Below are 27,390 nucleotides of genomic sequence, written 5' to 3' on the forward strand. Positions count from 1 at the left end.
GCTACAAGTGCAATTAGCCCATACAGTTTATGGCTATCAGATACATTCAAAAGTTTTGTCCATTAGTTTTCTAAGCTTATTATATGTGATTAATGGAACAGTTCATTTCTTGCTTTGTTGATTACAAAACAACATTCCTTGCTCAACAGAATAATATATTTCTAGAGATATTTTTTTTAACATCAAGTTGATGCCTGTAGGTTTCTGGTATATTGTGCCCGCTTTATCTAGAAATGGACATTTTGCATCTTTATTCTAAAAAGCTCCTTTCCTTTTTTTAAAAAAAGATATACATTCTAATACATTTTTTAAAAAATAAAATGTCTATTGAAGTTGAAACTTCATTTCAAGAAGCACTGCACTTTGTTTAACTCTATTTTTTTTAGTATCCAGAGTTACTGAACCAGACTTTGCTTAATTAATAACTATAGGATGTGAGGCAGTTCCAGTGCTGCTTTTTCTATTAACTTGCAATTTCCTTTAGGAAATGAGTAAACTGAGAGGAATGGTTGCTGCAAATAAATGCAGCACAACTGTAAATTGCCAAAATGCATTTAAATAAACTGAGAAACATGGCTAAATAGAGTCTAAGCTCTGATATCCTCACTTGTCTAAGATGTTCTTTAAAATGATGGTAGAGGAGTGGGAGAGTATGAAGAATTTATTGTTTACCTGCTCTGATTCTTGTTGCTCCAAAATGTAAGTGCTAAAGATAAGCAACACAAACACCAGTTCTAGCCCAACACCACACATTATGATGTTACAGTGGTTACAGGACTTCATAGCACATATCTCTCTCTCTCTCTCTCTCTCTCTCTCTCTCTCTCTCTCTCACACACACACACACACAGAGAGAGAGAGAGAGAGAGAGAGAGAGAGAGAGAGAGAGAGATGATCCAAATATGAAGGTTCAGGGAATAAGAGACTAAAGACAAACAATAGTGCAAATTCCAAACTATATTTAAATGTGTGATAACGTTGTAGTGACTTGCTGTATTAAAGGTGTATCTGTGTAAGTTGTTGCTTTGTGTCAGCCAGTTGTTGTGCCAAACTATTTAACACAGGAAGCAAACTATATAATACTGTGTTAGTAACTATGAAAGGTTGGGGACATAAACCAAAAGCCACTCTGTTCTACCCCATTTTATAGGCCAAACTACTAGGTTAAAAAAAAAAGTCTAAAAGACTGAAGGAAAAACATTTTTGTGTCAGCCAGATCTCCACTACTGTGGATTTTCAGAGATTCTGGGCCTTTAAAAAAAAGGGGGGGTCTGTCCATTGCTTCTGTTAATCACAACTTATGAATACAGTGGTACCTCAGGTTACAGACGCTTCAGGTTACAGACTCCGCTAACCCAGAAATAGTACCTTGAATTAAGAACTATGCTTCAGGATGTAAACAGAAATTGCACGGCAGCAGTGGGAGGCCCCATTAGCTAAAGTGGTGCTTCAGGTTAAGAACAGTTTCAGGTTAAGAACGGACCTCCGAAACAAATTACCGGTAAGTTCTTAACCCGAGGTACCACTGTAGTATTGAATAGCTCTGATAAATTACCCAATGTCTGCCTGTCTTTGTTTTCATAAGTGGGAATGAATCATTCTGATTTATTCTCATTGCTATTTATTTTTTGTCTTTCATATCAAAATATAGTTACCGGTACTTCACTAATTCAGATGAAAGGGGAAAATATGCAAGGAAAGTGATAATTAAAGCTGCGCTGCCTAGAAACAGATATCGGGGTAATTCAAGGGGCAATTCAGAGGCTTCTCATAATTAATGATAAAGGCATCATCAACAGGAAGCAATAAAAATCAGCAGGACTTGGAAACAGGAAACTTTTCAGCTAAGCTTACTAAACCCACATCCCCAAAATTGCATGGTTCCCAGTTAAGCTTGCTTGTTATATAATAAATGGTCATGATTAAATCAACACTGCCTTAAAAAAAGATAATTAGAGTCTTGTAATTTATGGTTGTGTGTATGTGTGCCTTAATATCAGGGTTTTATCATTTATCTGAGCAGCCATGTAAAATGTATTTGTATTTTGCTTAATTTTAGCAGTATGTAAGCACCTAATTGTTTATGTACCTGAAATTACTTCTTGTTCTTGATTAATATGTGGTAGTGAGTTCATCTGAGTGTGTCTGGTTATTAAGGTTGCTTTATTAAAGTCACGTTTTAATTTCCTGAGTTAATTAAAGGTTTTTGTTGTTTTACAATCTCCCAGTTTCTGTGATGGTAGACATTGTACCTTTTTATTCATTCAGTTTCTTGTAATTTATCACAGCTGTCAATAGACGTGTTGAACTATTTACTTTGCATTTGGGTTGTAGTGATGTATAAGTGAAACATGCAGTGTTATAGTGACAAATTGCATTTGTAAATGGGATAAAATGCTTATCTTTAGTTCATATTTTAAATAAGTTTTGCAACTTAGGCATTTTTAAAAGTCATTCTAAGGCAAGCTGTGTCCCTCTAGATGTTGCTGAACTGCAACTTACATCACTCCTACATCACCCCTAACCATTGGCCATGCTGGCTTGAGCTAACGGGAGTTGGAGTCTGACAACTTCTGGATGGCTACAGTTTCCTCACTTTGTTCACCCACCATTGATTTCCATACTAATTTGTTGCTGTTCATAAAAATTCTACTTGTTTCCTTATTTATTTCCCTTTCATTTATATTGTTATTCCCATTCATGTTCTTTCTCTTTTAGCAAACTTTTAAAAAAGCAGAAAATAGGGACCTGATTATGGTATAATCAAGAACAGAAAGTTAACGGGGGAAAAGCAAAATAACAAGTTGGTGAAAAGATGAAGTCAATTCATAATGTGCTAGGATATCACAGAGCAATATGAAATAGCTGAGTGATCTCAAGTTCATTGTAGTAGACACAGTAAGCATCTTTTAAAGTTAAAATTAGCCATTTTTCTTTTCTCAGGCTTTGGTATCTGATTATTTGGTCAGATGTGAACCAGCTGAATTTCTCACAAGCTTTTTGATTTTAAGATTGCTTTTAAATCTTTAGAAATAATCCCATAAAAGCTGTTCAATGCAAATTGTTTGAAGAAACCTTTGCTAGAGGCAGCTTATAGGATTTTATAATAACAGACAATATATTAGCAGAGTTGAGTAATGTGACAAATAACCTGTCTGAATGAATAAATCAATTTTATACGTTGGATATCTTTCACAGAAAAAAGGCATACAGAAATATCTGAAGACGCTCCCAAAGAGTTCTGATCCTAGATTGCATGGATTGGTTAGCAAGAGGAGCAATATCCTTAGAGCCAGTTCTGGCAATATTTGAGTGGCACTTGGTTGCAAATTGTTGCTTGCATCGGGTGCCTGCCTCAGACTGGGTTGGCTGTTTTATTATAGCAACCTGTTTATGCAAAGCAATCCTGTGCTTATTTGTAAGTTGTACTACTTTGATAGGTAGGAGTGTGTACCCACTTTGGATGAAACCTGAATCCCGAACCACAGCAGTCTGCTTCAGAGTGATTCAGGCTTTGTTGGAGGTGAAGCAGGGTTTCAAGAAAATAGCTTAAAGTGTTGCTCCTGAAGTCTCATTTGGAAGACCCAGGCAATGTCAGACTATTTAGAAAGATTACATTGCCCCTCTAAGCTCTCCATATAAGGAAAATAACTGGAGGGCAGATGGACAAGGAGGGGTGTACAGTGGTACCTCAGGTTACATACGCTTCGGGTTACATACACTTCAGGTTAAAGACTCCGCTAACCCAGAAATAGTGCTTCAGGTTAAGAACTTTGCTTCAGGATGAGAACAGAAATCGTGCTCCGGCGGCGTGGCAGCAGCAGGAGGCCCCATTAGCTAAAGTGGTGCTTCAGGTTAAGAACAGTTTCAGGTTAAGTACGGACCTCTGGAACGAATTAAGTACTTAATCTGAGGTACCACTGTAGTTTTCTGACTTGAGAGCTCTAGCTTGCAACTAGAATTTTTCCATCCCAGGACTCTCTTTCCTTCCAATCATAGTGCTCTCAGAAGAGATAATAGAAGGAACAGAAAGCACACACACACCCCCCCTGAAAACCGCCTCAAGCTGCCTTTCATTCAACAAGGTCCTTAGCTCCTGAAATTTTATGCACACTATTTTCATAAAAATTTCCCTCAAATATAAATTTCCCTGTTACTTACCTTAACAACTTTCTTTCTCAACCCCTCTGCCCCCTGCAGCCATCTTTCAGATTTTTTTCAGGTTAAACCTAGGGGCATGTCTATGATGTATGTCATTTTCAGATAATGGCCCCCTCAAAAAAATAAAAAATAAAATAATAAATAATTTTCCCCAAACTTTAAATACTCACCTTGTCAAACTTTAAATACTCACCTCCTGTATGTATCTCTGTGGAATTTGGTAATCTTCATTCACTATGCCTGCAAATTTCATCCAATTCTTTCAAAAAAGTAAAAATGTTATAGCCATTTATTAAATTCCTCATGTAAGTCAACAGGGAGACATATGAAGTCTCAGATTTTCTTCAGAACTGATATGAAGTGTGCCATGCTTGAATGTTGTCCAAGTCAATCAACTTGTTTTCTAAACCAGTGTGCAAACTAACCCTTGTCTTCTGTGTATCTTGTCCCTAGAATTTATGCCCATTAGTCACTGTCACAATTATTAGTTTTCCACCCAGATTAAAAAGTGTTACTTTGCGTGATTTCTCCATATTAAAATATTGGGTGGTATTCAAGTATGGGTAAACTCATTGAAATTAATTAACATGGCTAAATTGTTCTTTAATTTCAGTGGATTATTCTGAGAAAAGCTTAGTTGAATATCACCCATTTTATATAACATATGTGCATGTTTTTCTTAAATGTAAGTTGTTTGGAGAGCTTCAGATGACAAGTGAATAATAAGTTAAACAATAAATAAATGAAATGTAAAATCAGCTTTGCAGTGATAGAAATTGTTTCACAACAGAGCAGTAACTACATTATTAGACTTGATATAGTAACACTACCTCAAACCTTTCTTGGTCCGTACCTATTGCTGCTGCTTCTTTTATCTTAGCTTATATTGACCATTAGAGATATAAACAATAACGGTTGTGGTATTATGGGAAAGCATATGCTGGGCATATGGCTCAATCAGACAGAGCTGCTCAAGTGATAGCCAACAAATAAGGGTGAACTTAAAGGGTACCTTTTGGGGAGCATTGCTGGATTTAATGTGGCCATCCACTTGCCCTTCTGGTTCTGCATGAAATTTTTCATGTGGCCTATGTCCTATGACAGGCACAAACTTGTTTCCAATGTCTTGTAGGTAACAGGATATCTCAGGTAAAGCATCTTCCCAAATGTCCACATTGGAATCATAGTAAATAAAACCAGGCATTGTGTAAAACATCCTTTTACAAGTTGGTAAGCACCATTAACTCTGATTTGGACTTCCTAATCAGTGCTGCTCTCCTAGTGCTGTTGGACTCCAACTCCAAATGCTCATAAATGAGGGAAGCTGGATCCTAGCTATATCTGAAGAGCCACAGGTTTCCCATCCCTGACCTAGAAGAAAGATTCCAGATAGTAAATATTGAAATAGCCATTAACCATCCTTAAATGGGAAAGTATATGAAGGTTAACCGGCAAATTGTTGCTCAGTCTAGATTCTAAGCTTTAATGTATCAAGGGATAACACAGCATCTTATGGGAAGAGATGTTGTAACATTCTTACTATTAGAATTGTGTGTGTGTGTGTGTGTGTGTGTGTGTGTGTGTGTTATACACCTCAGCAACCTCTTTTAATAGGAGGTTAATAGCTGGTCAGATAAGAGGAGGAAAACATATCGCAATGTAATGATAAGGAGTTAGCACAAACAAGGAGAATTGCCAAATACAATTTTGGGAGGGAAAGGTAACAAAATATGCAAGCCAAAACCTGCTGAAAAGGAATGATTGAGGATAACACCTTAATAAGATAATGGGAGTTTCTAAGTGGAAAACAACTCCAAATATGGCGTGTCCAATTGGAAGGCCAGGTAGAGTGTCCACAAGCTCTTCACGCATAGCTTTAGCTAATAATATTGCATAAATGATACGGGCACATGGATTGCATGTATTTACCTGATAGAAGAAGAGTGTATAAGAAGAGCCTAAGGGCATGTACTGTTCTCAGACCATGCTTGTGGCAATAGCCTCGTGGCTGATCATTCAGAAGTGCCTTAATGATTAATAAATCTCTATTAATAAATCTCTATTGAGCCTACCTTGTGTACCTGACTCCTCTTTCCTTAGAGGCTTTTGGCTGTCTACTCCAAGGAAGGAACCCTAGGATTTTTCCTAAGATTACCTATTGACTTCTGGGTAAAGGATTCATACACATTACAGGTTTAGATCTCAGGAAAGTGGTCTTCAAATCAGATAGACAGAGAAAGGCATAGAGAAGACAATTAGATTTAATTAACAGGGAATGTCTACAACCTGTCTGTTGTGTCTTGGTAGGAAGCAGAAACAAGAAGTGGGCCATTGCAGTCTCTGTCTAAATATAATATTTCACACCTGTGAATCTTCCATTACTTAGATAAATGAGAAATACAGGTATTTTTATAGTAATTTCAACTGGGTTACAATTGTGTTGTGTTTTTTCAGCAGAAGTCAGGAAACAAAAACAGACTTCAATCTATGATCATGAGCAGGTTGGGCTGAATAGACAGACATCTGTCAAGATTGTGGCAGGCTTTTTATTTGTTCCTCTTTTAGCTTGGTTTAGAATGTTCTTTGTTTTCCTTTCATAGCTGTCTTTCTGACTTTGTTGACTAAGACTGCATTCTTTGCACCTTACTCCTTAATTATAGTATGATGTGGGACTAATTAGGTGTAATACGGTGCTAGCCAGGAATTGGCGTAGCAATTACATCATTATAATCACTGTAGTGCATCCATTTAAGCTTTTAATATCTTTACATACAGTGATACCTGCCAAGTTTACACAGGTCTTCTTTCTTCATGGACACAAAGCATATTCCACAAATATGAGATACTTGCATACTCTCACCCTTCTTTCACAAAGGGCAGCTGGACTTTAGTATCCTGTAACATTTTAATAGCTGATGTCACTACTGGCAAAGGGAACCTACTATTGAGAAATAGTCCTTGTTTTGAAACTGGGCACATCTGAAGGGAGTAGCTGCATACAAAAATGCCTATATAGGCAGATGTATAACAAGACTGAGTGGGGTGGAGGGGTTTTACTAGCTTCTATGAAGGCTTACCAAAGTTGGTATTCTTATCAGCATTGTGACCCTATAATATATATCTTGTATTTGTTGCAAGTTGCTAACAGTCACCATTAATTTATTTATATTAGCACAATAAGTAACCCATTTCAACCCCCCAGAAAAGAAATTTAGAAGTATGAATAGTTGTACTAATCATAGTAAAGGCAAGTCATCCTCAAGGACTCCATTCTGGAGTTAGAGCAACTCTTAATTTTTGAAAATAAAAGCAGTCCCAGAGATCATGCGGGTGGGGGCCGTGCAGATCAGGCGTGGGGATGAGGGAAGGAGCAGCTGCAGAGATAGGATGGGGGGGGGGGAGGAAGTGGATTCACCTCCACTGCATGGTTTGAATGGGAGGGGATGGGGTGTATCATGCTTCCATCAGTGGGGCAGCCAGTGGTGGCAGCCAGTAAAGATGCACAACTACTGTGGCGGCTACAGCTTTCCTGCTGACTGAGAAAATCTGCTCCGCCTTAGTGCCAGAGGAAGGTAGTGCCACGGTGCCTTGAAGTGAGGGCAATCAGCTGTCCTGTTCTCTGTCAGCATGAGGGGAGAGCAGCACCTCGCAACTGGCTGTGCTGTTTTCCCTCAGCGTGAGCACAGCTCAGATCAGCAGCGTTATCGGCTGAGATAATCATGTGCCTTGAAACTGGCCGCCCTGCTCACCCTTGCACAAGGAGTGATATATCGCTGGGTATTGCCAGGTCAAAATCTTTATTGTGGTGTGGTTTTGAAACCAATTTTGACCAATATATTGAAAAATCGCACAGTACTAAAACAGGCTGTAAAATTTGTGATACAATATTGCCTTTCAAAAATGACAAAAGTTTAGTTGTGGGGGAGGCAAGGGATGGAGCTGCAGGCCCCTTGGGTGTGTTCTACAGACCCCTAATTGGGAACCACTGGTAAGAGTTCCCTTCAGTAGTGCTGCTTCACTTTCAGGATTTGGCTGAGAGAGCTGGCAGAGAGATTTAAGTCAGGGGTAAGGTAGAGAGTGGAAGAACTTGGCCAAAGTTTAAAAAGGGAGGGGAGAACGAGATTTCCTAGAGAGCGGACCCCATTTTCTGGCCATACATCTGGAGTAGTGGTACAAGTCTCTTACATACATTCTACAGTTTTAGATGATCCATGGAATATGGGCAGTACTTATAGAAAGCCATGGACTGTACTTGTACTGTTCCATTGTTCTTGAAGAAATACAACATACAACAAGGCTCTTTTATCTAATAAAAAAGGCATTCTTTTATTTGAGACTCCTTTGACCAAGTTCTAAAATGACTGCCTACAACAAACCATAATAAAATTAAGGTATGTTTCCCTTGAAAAAGGAACATTTCTAGCATATTTTATTACTTTCCATTATTGAAATGCATTACTATCATCACTTATAATAGTTATGGAATGCATCACAGTCTGTGTTAAGTGCTTAGAATCAGGAAGTGCCAAAATGTTTTAGAACCATGATGTTCTCCCTTAACAAAAATGCCTTTGAATTAATTAAAAAGGATATTAATTCCTATTTTGACTGTGGGATTCTTTCATTCTCAGATTAATTTCTGCATTGCAGTGAAAGTGGTATATCCCCAGAAGTACAGTACAACAACATATTGCCATTAGTAAGCCACTGGTGAAACCATATTATGCAACCATTCTGTTTACAGCTGCTTAATTAGAGAACTAGCTGAATCTTATTTTTAAAGGGAAAAAGATAGGTGCAAATTGGCTATCACCTATAGTATCTACAGGAGTATTCATTAATAAGATGAATTGCAAAACAATTTCATAATGTGATATATAACTATTAACATCTCATGCTTGTTCAGCACTTCATCAGAGGAGGTACAGCTGATTAAGGAACCCTCAAAGGATTGAATTTATAAAAAAGAATGTAAACACTATTCTTATACCAAAAGCCATTTCTTATCTTGTCCTTATCTTTATTTATTTGTTTAAAAGCTTTTCTGATTTGCCAGGAAATTAAGGCAGGTAGCAAAGGTAAAAGTAAAATACAGGTTTAAAGAAATGACCCCCGTTAAAAGCAAACTCAGCTGGTGAGAATGTAAGCAAAACAGTCACCGAGAAACAAGAGGGGGTATCAGCATGCTCTACAGAACCCCAAGGTTTGCAGGATATTTAGCTGAGGAAATCTAATAGGGCACTTCACCCCACACCTTGTCACAAAAAAGGCGCAAAATATGGACTGTGTTCAGTGGCCCAAAAATGCTGAATGTCTGTGGAACAGTAAGGAATGGAAAAACAGCAGGGAAGGCTAATTGAATATATCTGGAAAGGGGGCATACCTGGTTTGCTGGAAGCCCAAACAGGAGCATTCCAGACCATAGGAGCCAATTCCAGGGGGCCATTGGTGCATGGGCACCCACAAAGTCAATGAGAAAAGCTGGCAGGCAGCAGCAGTGCTGCCTCTGAAAGAGAAACAGTTCATCTCTGCCCTGAGAACACCCAACCCAAATGTCTTCTGGAACAAGAAAGTATTCAGATTGCGACAAGACCAAAGAGCAAAGGGGCTTCCTGGAGGTGTGAGTTTGGGATACAATGCTATAGCCAAGCAGATTCTGTCCTGTATGTTCCATCAAACTATGAGGGAACACAGATCTAGGCTTTATCCAAAGTCCAGAGATAGAGAGAGAATGAGAATGAGAAGGTAGGTTGCTATGGAAGTAAGGTGGAACTCCTATGAAAGAATAACCTTGCCTGCCATGATCCTGCTATTTATCCTCTACTTGCAATGAACAATGGTTAGGTAAGTGGTTGGGTTGTTTGGAGGATGGGGGAAGATATAATTGGGTAATTGCCCCAGCTTATATTGTGTCAGAAAGCAGAATATTTGTAGTTATTACACTGATTTATTTAGTAGATAGGTAGCCGTGTTGGTCTGCCATAGTCAAAATAAAAAAAATTCCTTCCAGTAGCACCTTAAAGACCAACTAAGTTAGTTCTTGGTATGAGCTTTCGTGTGCATGCACACTTCTTCAGATACACTGAATCTGAAGAAGTGTGCATGCACACGAAAGCTCATACCAAGAACTAACTTAGTTGGTCTTTAAGGTGCTACTGGAAGGAATTTTTTTTATTTTGACTGATTTATTTGATAACCCTGATACCAACCATCTTCTTGGTCTAATGATAGCCATCTTAGCTTGAGCATAGGACTTGGCTGATTTACGTAACAACAGCATACAATGTGCAGCACAGGTCTCAAAAAGTGAAGTGAAAAGAGGACAGGGATCAGATAGGAAATAAAGCCACATTATTTAACAAATTAGTACAATGTTTCCTGTTGCCCATGTGCACTTTGTCAGTGTGGCAGGCATATAGCCATAGGTAGAGACTGAAATGCAGGTCATTTTGTATGGGCATGGTTTCTCTGAAGTTCCCATGTGATCATCCCTACCTGTCCAAAGCTGGTGCTGAGAGCACCTTTCTCCTGCCCAGTCCAATGCAGAGAGCTTTCTAGTGCCCCACCTTGCTTACTGGACTTCATACAATCCTGCCCCTTTTAAAAAAACACAAATCTGCAATCTTCATAAAGCTGTGATTGTGTATGTAAAGTCAGCATAAGATGAGCTCTACCTATACGTAATATGATAGGATTAAGTTGCATGGTTCTCTTCAAGGAGGTACCATTGTGCAGTTAGGCTTCAGAGATAATGGGAATTTTACTATAACATTGGCAACCTTTTGCTCCTCTGTATGAGAGAAATGTCTCATTGATTTCCTTTCTCTCATCTACGGTTGAATAGTAATAGCTTTTCTATAATACCCAAATGTATTTTTCTTATAATCCACTATGGATAAAGAGTAAGGTCTTTCAATACTAATGATACTCTTAGGAACAAAATGTTATAAAGGATAAGACATCAACCTTGGGTCTGCCTGTGGATGGTTGAAGAGCAGGAGAAATGAAATCTCATTTATGCCTCCATCACTTTTGCACATGTTTTTCCAACATTCAGTTGCCTGCAAAGAGTATAGTATTTATAGCACAGAGTAAACACTGCTGAATTTTTCTCTTGCCAAAACATATTGCCAAGTTTGCATTTTATAGTCCTTTACTGATTTTTTTTAAGGAGAGTGATTCACTTTGTTCTCCATTTTTTAATAGGTATAAGTGTATATTTGTTGATCTTAGTACTTGCCAGGCATGCACCTCAGCATCAGGTACATTTGATTGCAACCATCCATTCAGACTCCTCTCTCCTTTGCCCATTCCCATTATTCATGTAGTCTCCCTTTTCCACTCTTTCTTTCCACAACCAATGTCCTCCCTAAATCCCCAGCTCTCCCTTCTGGCAGTCTCCTCTTCCCTATTTCTTAGGACCAGATCTCCTAATGCACAGGGAACAAATTAATATCTGGAACTATGGCCTCACAGTAAAGTGATTTAAAAAGCTGCTGTTCTTGATCAACAGCTTTGGGATCAAGATCTGTGTTGCCTGCTGAACGATCATATCCATTTTCTTTGTCATAAATTGGATAGCTGGAAATTCCATCTATTTGTGCTAGAGTATGACTTTTATAACCTTGCTGGAGTGAGACCTGTGTAAGCGATTAGAAGTCATCGTTCTATGGTTAGTATCTGCAGTGTAGTTTGTAGAGGGAAATGTCCAGACTACCTTTATCACTGTTCTGTGTTGTTCTTTTCCCTAATGTTTCAGTGAATTCTGGAAATGGAACATAATGTACTTATTTGATATAACTGTATGAACCCTGAGGATAAATATGCCTTTGACAAGAGTGAGTTAGCTGTGGCAAAAGGGAAATTGGCCAGAGAAAGGGAAATTAGCTCAATTCTCCCTTCACTTTGGTGGCAGAATTTTAAGAAGCCAAGGGAGAGAGGCCTCTCAGTAGATCACTGTTTCTGAATAGATAATAATGCTAACCTACCACATAGGGGGGTTGGAGTTTAATTAATTAAAGTTGTAAATCACTGAGAGAGTCTCAGCTGGTAAACATTGCAGTAAAGAAATGCAAAAACATCGACAATGTTCAAGTTCATTCTTGAGAGTAAGCTGAAAATAAAATGTTCTATTGTACTAGGAATGGCTTTAAAGGCAAGAACATTTAGTGAGAAAGCAAAGTGAAAATAAATAAATCTGATAGCCAACAGAGATCCCTTATCCAGTTTGTGAGCAAACATGCAGTTGCAATATTTTCTGAAGAATATTTCCCCTGAACCATAGATTTTCCTCCAGTCAAAGCATTTGTGTAATAATTTCATTAATGCTTAAATTATTCATTGAGTATTCTTTCCTTTCAGTAAAATAATTGAGCCAACAAAAATGGTATTGAATAGTTAACAATTACTGTAAAGCTAATAATTTTGGGCAGGAATTCCAATTGTAAAGAGCCCTGAAAGGTGGACACTGGGGGGGACGACGACGACGACTGCAGTTGTCTAGCTATCTTGCAGCTCCCCCAAACTGCTTAACAGACAGTAACAATGAGAAATCAATAGTCTTTTGTTTATCCTTGCTTGGAAATTTGAAAACACAGCAGAGTATGGTAGGATTCCAAGCCCATGTTTGGCGAACTCTTGGAAGGATGCTGAACTTCCCAAAAGAGCTTTAAATTTCTTCGATGAAACATTCCAACAGCTCTCCAGTGCAGTGTCATCATTGCACCCATGTTATAGTGGGAGCAAAAGCCAGGTAAACCAGCAGAAGGAAAATAGAATTTCACAGTTAATATTTCTTGCATTGCAGGTATTAGGACCACTTATTTTTCTGTTCACTCTTTTCCTGTGAAGTTTGATTCTTTTGGCGGTGGTGACGGGGGGTGGGGAACAGACCTCTTAGAGTTGCCACAAACCATAGAACGTAGCTGTGAGGATTTGAGTTTGCCCATGTTAATTGCATCAAATCAACTCACTTGATTGCTTACGTACAAAGCAATCATGTTTACTCTAGTTGGTGTTCACCAGATAAATACAGTGTTAATAATGTGATTAAGAATTAATTTTTACATTAGTGTAAATTATCATTATCTGCAAAGGGGTAATTTATTCTGCTGCTCAGGGACTCACTTTTATTTATAGACAAATTGTGATAAGAATAGCTTTCTGATGTTTTCGTCTGGCGACACGGAAGTGATTAATGCGTAGTTGTTTGCATTCTAAGTACTTTGTGGATCAGATCAGTATTTGTGCACTGTGTCAAATTTTATTCTGCTCATGTCAAAATACTTATTACTGCTGACAGGTGTAACATACCCACATTAATTCCTTTATCCAATTTTCTAATTGCTTTTTTGGCAAGAGATGGCAGCCATTTAGTCTTTCGTGATCTATTTGTCTTTATGGCATAATAATGCACTTTTAAAAATTAGATGCACCTAGCTTTCAAATGACTGCCCAGAAAATAGATGACCAAGTACTTAAATAAAATGGGTGTTCTTTTTCTTGTAATATAAATGAATAGAGAACATTTCACACATTTAGCTCATTCCATTTTGTGATGATAGTGAATATTTTTAAAGGATTTTATTAATCCTTTTTCATCTTTACCGGAATCTAGTTGCATACTGCTGCAAAAAAAGGAACAGAAATTCATTTGTCTAAATGAAACCTAGCCTTACCCAAAAGAACTGATCACTATCACTGATTTTTTTAGCAGAGCTATGCAAGCACAACCTATGTTTCTACATTGGTAGGAACAGTACAGCATCCATCTCAGCGTATGTTTCCTTTTCCTCCTAGAGAGCCATGCACGTTGCCCCTAGCTGGATCAGGACAATTTTTTTGAACTCAATAAAAGTGATCTTATATTCTTAAAGTCCACATTCTAGTAATACCTTAGGACCAATGAAAAAGTCAAGAAAAATGTGACAAGCTTCAGGTGTGTGGGGTGAATTGTGGGGGGACACAAACAAACAAAAGTAGGGAAAAAATTGGTTTGATATTGTAGCCAGAAGGTTTAGCTCATGGACTAAGTTCCAAGAAGGTGATTGCAAGCAGAGTAAGTATCTGACAGGCGTTACCATGTAGAAAACATGTATCACTTTCCCCCACCTAGGAATCTGACCGGTTGCAAACCCCAGGGCAAAAGTGGGAAAACTGTGATCCTCCAGATGTTTCTGGGCTAAAACTCATTCCAGCCCCAGCTGGCATGGCCAGTGGTTAGGGACTGTTGTTATTTTGATTTAAATACAGCATATAAATATTTGGCAAACTGCAGATACCCCTAATACACAAAAATTAAATAAGATTAAATGCAATATTAAAACCAACAACAAAAACTCAAATCAAATACAAATTAGGATAACTGTTGGGTTCATAAATTGTTTGCTGTGGCTTAAATGAGTTTTAATGCCACAGACACCATGATTTAAGAAATAATTGACAGTGCAAGAAAATTAGATATATGCTTAACTGTCACTTACTGAAATCAGTGGCACTCAGATGTGCTTAACCTTTACTGGACTGTATCTTATGTATTTATCTCCCCCCACCCCCAACTTTTTGTAAGCTTTATTCATTCAGGCCAACAAAGGAAAACAGGGAGGACACCCACCCACACCCAGTTTATTTTTAAGAAGACATCTGTTTCCTCCATATATTATCCACTCCAAATGGTTTATTAACTGTCTCACTGTCTTCGGCTCCCCCCCCCCCCTTTTCTTTTTTGGCACACCATTAACAGCTACTTCTTCTTACTATCCAAAATGTGACAATTCCAGCAAATAAATCACAGTTCTTAAGTGCTTTGGGTAAACAAGCATGTGCCTTATCTCTCCCCCCAAAAGCTGTGGAAAGTGTATGATAAACTGTACATTTCAAAGAATGTGTCTTGTCCCACTGAAATAACTTTGATTTATGGTTATGTATTTATCTTTAAACAACTGACAAACCTAAGGGTATCTGAATTATTATCATTTGCTCTATGCTGCCTGGGTCTCTTCCTACAAACTTGAAATGATATACACTAAGATTGCACTTCTGCTTTCCCAGCCTTAACGTGCTATAAAACATTTTCTCAGGCAAAACCAGAAAATGCTAGATGTTCTTGATTCTGATGAAGTTCAGTTGAAAATTGTTAATGGTAATACCATTTGATTCAGGATATGTTATCAGAATTTTATTGACACAAAATTAAAATAGCAAAAGTCTCTTAAGATTCTGTTAAGTTTTAGCAGTTGAAAATATTTTATTGATGTGAATTTCAAAAATCAAGAGCTGTCTCTCACATATCTATATAGCCATTTTTAAAGGTAAAGGGACCCCTGACAGTTAAGCCCAGTCGCGAACGACTCTGGGGTTGCAGCACTCATCTTGCTTTACAGGCCGAGGGAGCCGGCGTTTGTCTGCTCCGCAGACAGTTTTTCCGGGTCATGTGGCCAGCATGACTAAGCCGCTTCTGGCGCAACGGAACACCAACACAACAGCATCACACTAATCCACTTTTGTCTTACGGGTGGGAAACCAGTGGCTCCTGATCCATAATCATAAGGGCCAAACTACCCAGACATAGGAGAGCTATAATCAGATCTCATAAAGTCTTTTAATTTTGGTATTTTACAAAACAGGGACTTGTAAGTTTCCTCCGCAGCCAGTAAGCAGGTGGTAGAGGGTAAATTGTATCCGGGAATCAACAGAGACTAAATGGATTAAGGCATCATCTCAACAACGCAGCGCTGATTTAAATAATACCCCTCCCCAAAGCTGCTCCAAGCTGAGGTAGGGGAAATATTAGAATACCTGAATGGTAAAATTTAATTCCTAAACAAATCATGACTGATTCATACAAATGTCTGCAGTGCCCAAATTTACTTTCATGTTGTGAGGGTTCTATACGACTAGGTATGTAATCAGCTATACCACGGCTATAGAATCTTTAAATCAGCTGACCAGGTAGGTTGGCTGGGCTGGAAGTTCCAATGCATGCAGTTTTAGCAACGGTATGATTTCTGATGGCCAGTATATATGTTTGCCACAATTTCTTGTTTGCTGCTCCTTTTTCTGCTCCTTAACTTTATCACAAGAAATTCTAGCACAAATTGCTGTAAACACCTTTAAGTTCTGACCTCTACATTAAAATAAATTCTGGGGAGTTTACTCACAAGCAGACTTGTGCAGGGAAATGTTGATAAGTATAATATATCTCATCTCAGTTTTTCTGCATGTTTGCTCACTAAATGTATCCCGGTTCTAGAGTAATAAAGGTTACTTTCTGTTAATTAAATAGAAATTGATAATTGTTTATGCAGTGGAAAATAATACTATTTTCTTCTCTTACTGCAGAATTGCATATCAGCATATTTAACATTGCTAAACTGTCACTTGTTTTTATATCCTTAAATCAGTTGACATTTACATGTAGTTTTGTATTTTGCATGTAAATGGAAAAGTTTAATGGCTTTGAACTGCAAATCAAAACCCATTGACAGAGCTTCCCCTTGGATATTTTTCTTTTTTGTCTTAAGAACATGACAGCATTGCTTTCTAAATATTTACACATAAGAGGGTAAAATGACTGTTTTTGACCGCAAAGGTTTTAGAAATATCTTCAATACATAATTAAACATGTAAGCTCTGAAATGAGAAATTCATATGATTTATCAAATGCAAAATATGGAAACATGACTAATTATAAATCATTTTCAAGTGCTAAGAATTTTGTGGATTTGCATTCTGTACTGTGTGTATTTGCTACTTCTTGATTCTTAGACACTCAAGAAATTTTGTGTTGCTGTGACTTATATTGTGCTCATATATGAATGCCAGGGAGTCCTCTTAAAAAGAAAATAGTTATGCATCTGTATTCAGTCCAAGTGAAAGATCCATGAGATGCCCCATAAAGTCCAAGAAAGGGAATAGATCTGTGTGCACAAGGAAATGTGCATATATATTTGCTTCAATAAAATGAATAGGAATAAGTCTTTTGTGGAGGAGAGCTCTTTGTGCCCCTCGCCTCTGATGCAAACAGAACTGGATTTCACCCCAAAGAATGGTCACATAAGTGTAGCCAGAACTGAAATTCCACATGCAGATATTATTTTAAGATAAAAAAGCGCTAAACTATTCCAAGGTGAGTTCTGTCTGCCAGAGTAGCAACTGCAGTTCAGAGTGGAGGGCAGGGGGAGACACACTTGGACATGTTCAGTTCAGAATTGAAGTCTCTTCAATTAAAATTAAATAAAATTGCAGAATAGCTTGGTTAATTCTGGGCCCAGTTTGGACCTAATCATACTTTTGATGACATTAGAAATGGAACAGAATTGGAATTTCTTTACCCAACCTCCTGTGATCTCCGGCCAAGGAAGAACTATTGGGGTGATAGCTTGGGTCTGAGTTCGAGATGCTGTTTCTGAGCATTGCCAATGTGCAGGTTGGTCTCTGTATGCTTACCAGGTGGTGTAGAGCAGAGAACACTCTTCTACTTTCCCTTGCTTTCCACTTTTCCCCAGTCCAGACAAACAATTAAAGAGGTCTCACTAACAGTGACTTTCCTGTCCCAATCTGCTTTCAAATCTCCTTAAAAACCCTTTTTTGAAGTTTGGGGGGTGCTTCTGAATGGGGTAGACGATTGTACAGGTTGCTGAGGGAGAAAAAGTGATAAAGCAGCACAAACCCACACACAAACAGTGACCCAAGCACATATTACACCTCAAGAGTGGACACAGCTATAGATAGACCAATGGTCTGGCTGAGAATAAGACAGCTTCCTTTGTTCTTAATTATTAGGTCTTATTCTTCCCTATGTTCTGCATTGCCTCTTTTAGCTTTGCTTCAAAAGCAAGTTGCTATCTGTCCCTTGTTGCAAAGCTTTCCTTTCCCCCTCTGTGTTGACTCTAATGGCAGTGGAGCTTCAGAGGCTGTGTTGCAAGTTTACATCTCCCTGTAAGAAAGCACTAGAACTGGCCATTCTGGTGTTTTTGACATCCTTCTTTGGTATCCCTGCATCAAACCACTCGCACAGGCCACCTGGGTTCAGAACACCCTCCCTTTCTGTGTTCTTTGACAATGCAGCAACATGTTTCTGGTTACCTACTGGGGGATAATATATATTGTATACCACATTAAAGGTTAAGGGACCCCTGACCATTAGGTCCAGTCATGGCCGACTCTAGGGTTGCAGCGCTCATGTTGCTTTATTGGCCGAGGGAGCCGGCGTACAGCTTCCGGGTCATGTGGCCAGCATGACTAAGCCGCTTCTGGCGAACCAGAGCAGCGCACGGAAATGCTGTTTACCTTCCCACCGGAGTAGTACCTATTTATCTACTTGCACTTTGACGTGCTTTTGAACTGCTAGATTGGCAGGAGCAAGGACCGAACAATGGGAGCTCACCCCATCGTGGGGATTCGAACCACCAACCTCCTGATCGGCAAGCCCTAGGCTCTGTGGTTTAACCCACAACGCCACCCACGTCCCATATACCACATTAGATAAGTCCAATTTGTTATTTTGATTTTAACAAAAATATTTTCTTCATGTATATTTGATTTAATTTAAAATGCAAGGGGGGAAATCCTCACCTTTTATCTTTAGCAATATATTTCCTTTTTCCTTCTCTCTGTGTGTGTGGTGGGAGTGGGGGAACTACTGCAAGCACAGCTGTTTTTGAAAACGTAACACAGTATTTTTGAAAATGTAACACAGTATTCTTCCCACTGTGCTTTCTGTATAAGTTGTTGAGTGATACTAATCCTATGAGAAACTGTAGTGCTAAAACATATTGCTGATCTGAATGTTTCAGTAATTAACATATGTTACTAAATTTGCTGAAATGAAAAACATTATATTTTAGGTCATTTCTTTCTTTTGCCACTTTAATTGAATAATGCAAGTTATTCATGAAAACCTGTATTTAAGTCAATGAAATGAAAGGTTCGTTTAAAACAACAATCATTGAGGATTATTCACAGGGAAACATTGAGCCTCCTATTTTATTGTGGATAGTTGTAAATGTTTTGAGTGAAGAATCCAATATGTAGCAATATAAAATAACCTAGATCACGTAATACAATTTCTTCTCCATTTTCAGGGTTCTCCAAAGCCGATTGCCATTGAGCCTTGCTCAGGAAACAAAGCAGCAGTACTTACGGTGTTTTTATGCCTGCCAAGAGGATCATCAGGAGTCCCACCACCTGGTCAGTCAGGTAAGAATTCTCCTAAATAGCAGCTATGGCTCTGATTTATTTGTTGTTATCCTAAGTGTATACTGATATTTACATTAAAAAAGGAAGAACCAGCCTCCATTATAGTTGTCGAACCATACAAGTTGCTTTTCAGAATAAGGACCAGTGGCAATTTGTCAACTTGTTATAACTTACCTTCTCCCATATATACCTGCCCATTCATTCATTGAGCTCCTCAATGGAAGCCCTTCACCAGGTCCCCCTACCTAGTGAAGTGGGTTGTTACTAAGGAGAGGGCTTTTTTGGTGGTGGCACCATGCTTATGGGAATGCTTTCCCCAGAGAGGATAGCCTGGCACCCACGCTATGGTCTTTTATAGACAAATTAAAACCTTTATTTTGTTCTCCAAGGCCTTTTAATGGGTATAGTTATCTGGTGCTTTTAGATAGGTGTACCATGTTATTCTGCTTCTGGTTGTTTGTTTTTTTCTGATATAAAATTGTCCCTAGATGCTATGCCTTTGTTGGGTTTTAGATGTGTGGAGTGTAGGTATTTTGATTAGTCCGTGACGTGCTAATTGATTTACTACCGGCAATTAGCTCTTTATGGCAGCTTCGGCAGGTCCGGCACACTTCCTCTGCGCGATCTGCTCCTTCTTCTCCGTCACGCCCAGCAGAGTAAAACACAGCAGCAACCTGTCACTTAGTTTCCCACAAACACACAGAGCACAGTAATGTCCGTTTACAGCTCTTTATTGCATCATTTTCTCAGATATTTCCAGGACTCCTCGCAGCCATGGTAAAACTGCGTCTCTCTCTCTCAACGACAAGAGAGGAACAGACAGGAAAACTCCTCCCAGCTTCCAAATTCTGACGTCAGAATGCTGAGGCATCATGGGAACAACTTAACCTCTTAAGTTCCAACTCCCATACCCCCTCTGCCACACATTCTGACAATACCTGTGGAACATCCACGTAACTCTCAGGTTCACACTGTGCGAAACTTACCAACGCACCTGTGGCTTGGTATCTTTCCGGTGGAACACCCTTCGTTGTGCGACTGGATCGCCTGGGCACAAACTCAGATGTTACCTCTGATTCACTGTCACCAGGAACTGTTTCCTCAGCATCACGGGATTCTCCCTCTGACTTAAAGCGTTTTCGAATCCTCTCCATTACACTTACAGGAGAACTAGGTTCACTCTTAACCTCTCTTTTTACAACTTGTGGAGATGCCCCACCCTGCTCCAGACCTTGGTCAGTGACCTGATCGTCATCAGCAGACTCAACCTCTCCTTCCTCCCCCTCAGAATCTTCCTGTTCTGAATCAGAGAGACACTCTGAGAGAACATCACGCTTGACAGCAGGTTGTGACTTTTTATCCTGCTCATAGAACTCAGCGTGCTTGCTGATCAGTAACTTACTCTGATCACCTGATGGAAATGCGAACCTCCATGCATTCGCTGTTGGCTCATACCCACAGAAGATCATTTTCCGGAACTTGGATCCATCTGGCCCTTGCAACGCAGCAGATACTGGCACAGACGCATGTGACCCGAACTTGCGCAGAAAATGAATCTGGGGTTTCCTGCCATGCAACAAGCTAAACGGTGTGTCACCTACCGCTGAATTGTAGGTGCGATTCCAGGTGAAGCTTACATACTTGATTGCCTCCAGCCAAAACTTTGGTGGCAACCCAGAATCCTTCAGCAACACCTTTGCAGTCCGCACCAGAGCCTCACATCGTAGCTCTGCCTCCCCCCTCTGATTGGGTGAAGTCACTGTGTGACGTATCCCTTTCTTGCGAAAGTACTTCTTCAAAGCAGAACCTGTAAACTCAGCTCCCCTGTCACTTGTGACAGCCTGCACTTTGGTGGAAAACCTTTGTTCCACCTCCTCAATCCAACGTTTGATCAGCTGTGCTGCATCATCCTTGGATTTGAGACCGTGAGTCCAGGAATTCTGTGTAAAATTGTCCTGCATCGAGAGCAGAAACCTTGACCCTCCCAGACTTGGTTCCTTTACCGGACCCAACAAATCTATGTGAATTTGTTCAAAAGGTTTTTCGGTTACCCTATCCACTTTTGGGTAACTGCACCCTTTTACCTTTGCATGTCTGCATGCTTCACAATCCATTGCACATCCACATTCTACAATGTGGCAACCGTTAGCGACCTCGGGTAGCGTCTGTAGTTCTTCTACAGAGCCATGAGCTGTCCTAGCATGCCAAGCGTGTACACATGAATCATGTTTGGGAATTGTAGCACGCAGTGCTTGTGCTTTCTCAACCTTCCCCTCACCCTCCAGAGACGTTTTAAGAATGAAAAGATCATTCTGCCCCTTTTTAACCTTGGCAAGCATCCTCCCTCCCTTGGAGATTGTGCAGACGTCATCCTCAAAAGAAACCTTGAATCCCTTTTTTAGCAAATAAGGCACAGATAAAAGACAGTGGTGTATCCCAGGAACAATACAACACTCCAACGTTTCCTGTAAAACAGACATAAAGAGATTTGTCACGTTAGTCACACATTTTTTCTGTCCATTTGCAAACAGTACAGTTTTCCCGGCCGGAATTGCCTTGCAATTCCACCCCTCGACAGCAGGTGTCTCTGGAATCAAGTTGCGATTAGCTGCAGAGTCAATAACGAAACGAAACTCTGAGCCTTGCTCCCGGCTGTTTTCAAACAACGCCAAACTAGCCGTAATCTGATAAGTCTGTTCCTGGCACCTGGCACGTTTACCAGCCTCAGTCTCACGCCTGGTTGTTTTTCCAGACTGGCTGCCATGGAAACCCGACTGATTCCCATGGGAATTGTCCTTGAAAACATCCTGCCTTGCCTCTCTGCTCCGGTGGGGGCAATCTCGACGCAGATGTTCAGCTGACTTGCAAACGTGGCAACGACGAACTTCAGTGGAAAAATACTGCCCGGGGCTCCTCCCAGCTGGCCTGGCCCTCCTTCTTCCGGAAAAGCACCTTTTGCCAGATCCGTCCCCTCTGAACACCACTCCAGCAGGCACAGTGGAAAACTTTTCAAACTTGCCTTTGGAACTTTCCGCCCCCCCGACTTGCTCACTAGCACTCCTTGAGGCTAAATCATCAGGAACAGGGGCTCCAGCCATCTTTAGGCTTGCAGCTTCCATCTGCCCTCGGCCTCCTGCTGAGCCTTCACACAGACGTTTCAGCACTCTCCAGGCCTCACACGCAGATTCAATGCTTTCCAGGTGCTGTTGCAACTTAGCATGCACACCTGCTCTCAACATGCAGATCTCAGCTCTCTCAGCTTTCTCTCTCTGCATCTTCTCCTCCAGAGAAACAGATTGCAGGGTCTCTGCATCTCTGTCCACCAGCCCTGCACTTTCAGCAGCAGCCTCTTCGCTTGTGGACGGCTCTTTCTTGCTTACGTCCCACAAGCCAGTTGCCCAAAACCAGGCTCTCACCCTTCTGACCCATATTTCCCACGACTGGGTGGTGAGCTCTTCAAGCTGTTCAAACGGAGCTTGAAACACCTCCTGGCTATCTGCCATCTTCTCCCGTTCTCCCAAGGGGGCCCCAAGCTGTACTTACAACAACGTCAGCTCCTCTGGCTTTTCTCCCTGGAGAAACGATACCTCAGCTCTGCGCAGTTCTCAGCAACACAGGCACTCTCTGCGTCTCGCAGCTTGCTTGTTTGCTTCTGCCTCCGCTTCCTGCCGTTTCTGCTCGACACCGCAGATCAAAGCCTTTTCAGCATGTCTCCCGTGACAGGTCTACAAGCGGTAATTCAGGGACCATAACCTGTAGGTATTTTGATTAGTCCGTGACGTGCTAATTGATTTACTACCGGCAATTAGCTCTTTATGGCAGCTTCGGCAGGTCCGGCACACTTCCTCTGCGCGATCTGCTCCTTCTTCTCCGTCACGCCCAGCAGAGTAAAACACAGCAGCAACCTGTCACTTAGTTTCCCACAAACACACAGAGCACAGTAATGTCCGTTTACAGCTCTTTATTGCATCATTTTCTCAGATATTTCCAGGACTCCTCGCAGCCATGGTAAAACTGCGTCTCTCTCTCTCTCAACGACAAGAGAGGAACAGACAGGAAAACTCCTCCCAGCTTCCAAATTCTGACGTCAGAATGCTGAGGCATCATGGGAACAACTTAACCTCTTAAGTTCCAACTCCCATATATACCTGCCCATTCATTCATTGAGCTCCTCAATGGAAGCCCTTCACCAGGTCCCCCTACCTAGTGAAGTGGGTTGTTACTAAGGAGAGGGCTTTTTTGGTGGTGGCACCATGCTTATGGGAATGCTTTCCCCAGAGAGGATAGCCTGGCACCCACGCTATGGTCTTTTATAGACAAATTAAAACCTTTATTTTGTTCTCCAAGGCCTTTTAATGGGTATAGTTATCTGGTGCTTTTAGATAGGTGTACCATGTTATTCTGCTTCTGGTTGTTTGTTTTTTTCTGATATAAAATTGTCCCTAGATGCTATGCCTTTGTTGGGTTTTAGATGTGTGGAGTCCCCCCCTACGTTTACATTATTTATAAATGGTTTTGCTGTTTTTATGGCTTGAATTTAGTTTGTTGTACTTTTAATGGGTTTGTGAACTATCCAGAGAGCTATTATTTGTTGGCAGTATATACATTTAATAAATAAACAAAATGACATGTTATATTATCCAATCACTTCTGTTCTTTTGAAGTCTAGTTCTTTCTTTCTTTCTTTCTTTCTTTCTTTCTTTCTTTCTTTCTTTCTTTCCTTTTTGCCTTGTCTAGTGAGCTACCGGTAATAAGCATTTTTTGCTCCGCCACTGAAAAGGCTGGCTTCCTTTGAGTTGTTGCTTTGTGCCAGGAAAATTAGAACAAAGCTGACAAGGCATGGTTTGTTGTGCTTCCTTTATGTTTACCGTGCAAACTGTTAACCCCTTTCCAGCTTCTTCACACTTCTCAGAAGACCAGTCAAATAAAGACTAGTAGCACACCTGTGTATACATATGTACATTTTTATAAGGAACTATTCATTATAAAGATGCCACATTTGAAACTGTTTGCAAAGTACTTTGCCCAGATGATCCTGTCTAGTTTGTTTTTGCCTGCCTTTCCACCTAATATGGGAACTCAAGAGTGCCTCCAGTAAAATATAAAAAAGGGATTCTTTTAGGTTTGCCAAGATGGGCTTAGAAAAAGGATGGGCATTAGGATTAAAACATAGTGGTATGTGTTTTAAACCAGCACGCCAACTGTAATTGTTAGTCTCTCTGAGATGGAAGTGAATGTTCTACTCAAAGTGAGACGTGGGGAAATAACCCCATTTTGCTTCTAAACCATTTCTCTAAATGATGTTACATAGCATCATCCTGAAGGGACTTCAGGATCTCCACCCAAAGAAGTGCTGGTACTGACTATTCAGCAAAGGTTTACCCCCTCCCTATTGCTAAAATCTCCCCTCTTTGATTTGCAACCCTCAAAGGGGTAGCAAAATTGGAAGGAGATCTTTTGGCTTGGCATTAGAGATCTGGTTGAAAAGATTTAGTCTATCATATTTACTCTAGCAGAAGGAAAGGTCCATAGAAAAACTATTAGGCAACAACTTTGCATGTAGATGGTCCTGGGTTCAATCCTCAGCGCCTCTAGGCAAGTCTGGGAATGTCTGTTATTTGGAACCCTGGAGAGCTGCTGTCAGCCAGTGTAGACAGTACTGAACTACATGGACAAAGGCAACTTCCTATGTTCCTTGTTGACTACTATGTTTCTTGGAGAGTTTCCTGAGGGTGTTTGTTCTGCTTCATCACCGAATGTACAGCTGTTATTTCTTCCCTATTTTGCCCTCAACTTTTGCTCTTCCTCTCCCCAGTGCCTAAAATGTTTGTGTCAGGTAAGAAGGCAAGGGAAGCAAACCTAAATTTGCTGTTGGCAGCTGAAGCCTTGCCCTTCAGAGGGTCAGATTTGTTCGAGAGCTGCCACTTCCCAGGCCCTATATTATTGACTAGTATGCCACAGTGGGGCTAATTATAGTGGATAATTATATGTGATGGAAATGCAGTTTGGAACATTTCAATAAACAGCCCGGGGAATACTATGTAGCCACACAATATAAATATAGATGCTCTGGAAATTCTGCAATTCAAATAGCCAGAAAGGAAACTCTGAAACTGGAATAAATATTCCCAATTTAATATAGGACATAGGCTAGAGATTGTTGCTGTTATTTCATCATCTGCTCCTTCTCATGAGAAGTACACCATTAAAACCAAAGTGAAAGCACAGTACAAAGTACAGCAAACTTTGGGTACCAAGTAGTTATGTCCTGCCTTCTTACCCCTAGGATCTCAAAGTAAGACTTTTCTATTTATATGGATAGAAAATGGAGTGTTGGTTCATCTCCCTCAAAGTGGGGGGGATCAAATCCTCATCCATTACTATTTACCCACCCAAGTAATTAATGGAGGTGTGTCTATGCCTATAGTCCTGATATACCCAGTACTGAATTATATGTATTTATATTTGTAATATCAACTAATGGAGTCATCTGAGGTGAAGATGCATATGCCCCAAAGGCCCCATTTATTGAAAGCTCTGCATGGAACAGGGATAGTATGGAGATGGCCTAGGATCTGGTGGGTCCAAGGTCCCTTCGTTCATGGAAGAAGCCCCCGAATCAGCCTTCCTTTGCCAGTCTCAATATGATGTAACTAATTTCCCTCCATTGGAGCCAATAAGGAGATACTAAAAAAAGCAAAGATCCATGTGGGAAAAATTCAGAACATCTGTCCTCAATTTTCCACCCTGGCCAGCACAAGCCGGTAGGACTTTTCAGTGCACATGGACACCCCCCCCACACACACACTTCATGCACACCCCTATTGTCACTTCAGGTTGTCCTGCAAGGTAGTGTCCTCTGTATGGGCCAAGTTTTTAAAATCTGTAAATTTCCTCAGTTTATTTTATTTAACAGCAGTATAAGAAAATAAAGAAATCAAGGGTATTGATACCTTAAGAAATATTGAGGCTTGAGAGGAATATATATCTGGATAGGAAACCTAGTACAGAACAATAGTTTTAAACATTATACATATGGAATTTATGGGACGTTGGAGAGTACTTTTGTATCAGTATTTCCAGATTTGTCATAAAATATGTATACTGGTTGGGACACGGGTGGCGCTGTGGTCTAAACCACTGAGTCTAGGGCTTGCCGATCGGAAGGTCGGCGGTTCGAATCCCCGCGATGAGGTGAGCTCCCATTGCTCGGTCCCAGCTCCTGCCTACCTAGCAGTTCGAAAGCCCATCAAAGTGCAAGTAGATAAATAGGTACTGCTCCAGCGGGAAGGTAAACGGCATTTCCGTGTGCTGCTCTGGTTTCGCCAGAAGCGGCTTAGCCATGCTGGCCACATGACCCGGAAAAGCTGTCTGTGGACAAACGCTGGCTCCCTCGGCCAGTAAAGCGAGATGAGTGCCACAACCCCAGAGTCGTTCGCAACTGGACTTAACTGTCAGGGGTCCTTTACTTTTTTTAATGTATACTGGTAATGTCTATTGAGAAATAAGACAGATTTGAAGTATTAATCTGTAGTAGTAATTCAAAAGGTCTTGTATAAAATGATGATAAAATTAGAAATAAGACCTACTCTCTGCTAAGAGGATTGGGAAAGGAACTTAGGTACTATTATGTCGAATGAGACTTGGACCTTGTGATGGTACCTTGGATAAAAATTAACTTTGTGTACAAAGTTTTTTAAAAATAAAATCAGTTACCCCATCTAGGGAACCAAAGAAAGCCTGTGAAATGTAGGAGGGGGAGAAAGGAAGGAGGAGAAATATGTGCCTTCCCAGCCCTCTGATGAATCCTTCCCAAAGTGCTGAGCATAGGACTGGCAGTGCCCTTTGTGCTGCAGTTCCCAAGCGCCCACTTGACAGCTGGCTGGGGAGAGTTTGGAAATCCTACACAAGGCATTAGGACAGGGTCAGAGAAGGTAGGTAGATGGACAGTATTTTTTTGTTAGAAAAAGAGTAATATTCCTAATGCTTTGAGATGACAAGATACACAATAATGTGTACCCACTTAAATTG

The 27,390-nt window shown here is 40.3% G+C and overlaps 1 protein-coding gene across 3 annotated transcripts in view; it reads left to right on the plus strand.

Annotated features, from left to right (window-relative positions):
* Nucleotides 1–27,390, plus strand: part of ATRNL1 (attractin like 1) — a 503,197-nt gene that overhangs the window by 413,631 nt on the left and 62,176 nt on the right. For all 3 annotated transcript variants that reach the window (XM_081192831.1, XM_081192833.1, XM_081192832.1), the window contains exon 28: nucleotides 19,245–19,359. In XM_081192831.1, coding sequence (XP_081048957.1) covers nucleotides 19,245–19,359 — 115 coding nt within the window. The remainder of the gene's footprint in view (nucleotides 1–19,244; nucleotides 19,360–27,390) is intronic.

Source organism: Podarcis bocagei, assembly GCF_964188305.1.
Source record: "Podarcis bocagei genome assembly, chromosome: 4".
Taxonomy (NCBI): Eukaryota; Metazoa; Chordata; class Lepidosauria; order Squamata; family Lacertidae; genus Podarcis; species Podarcis bocagei.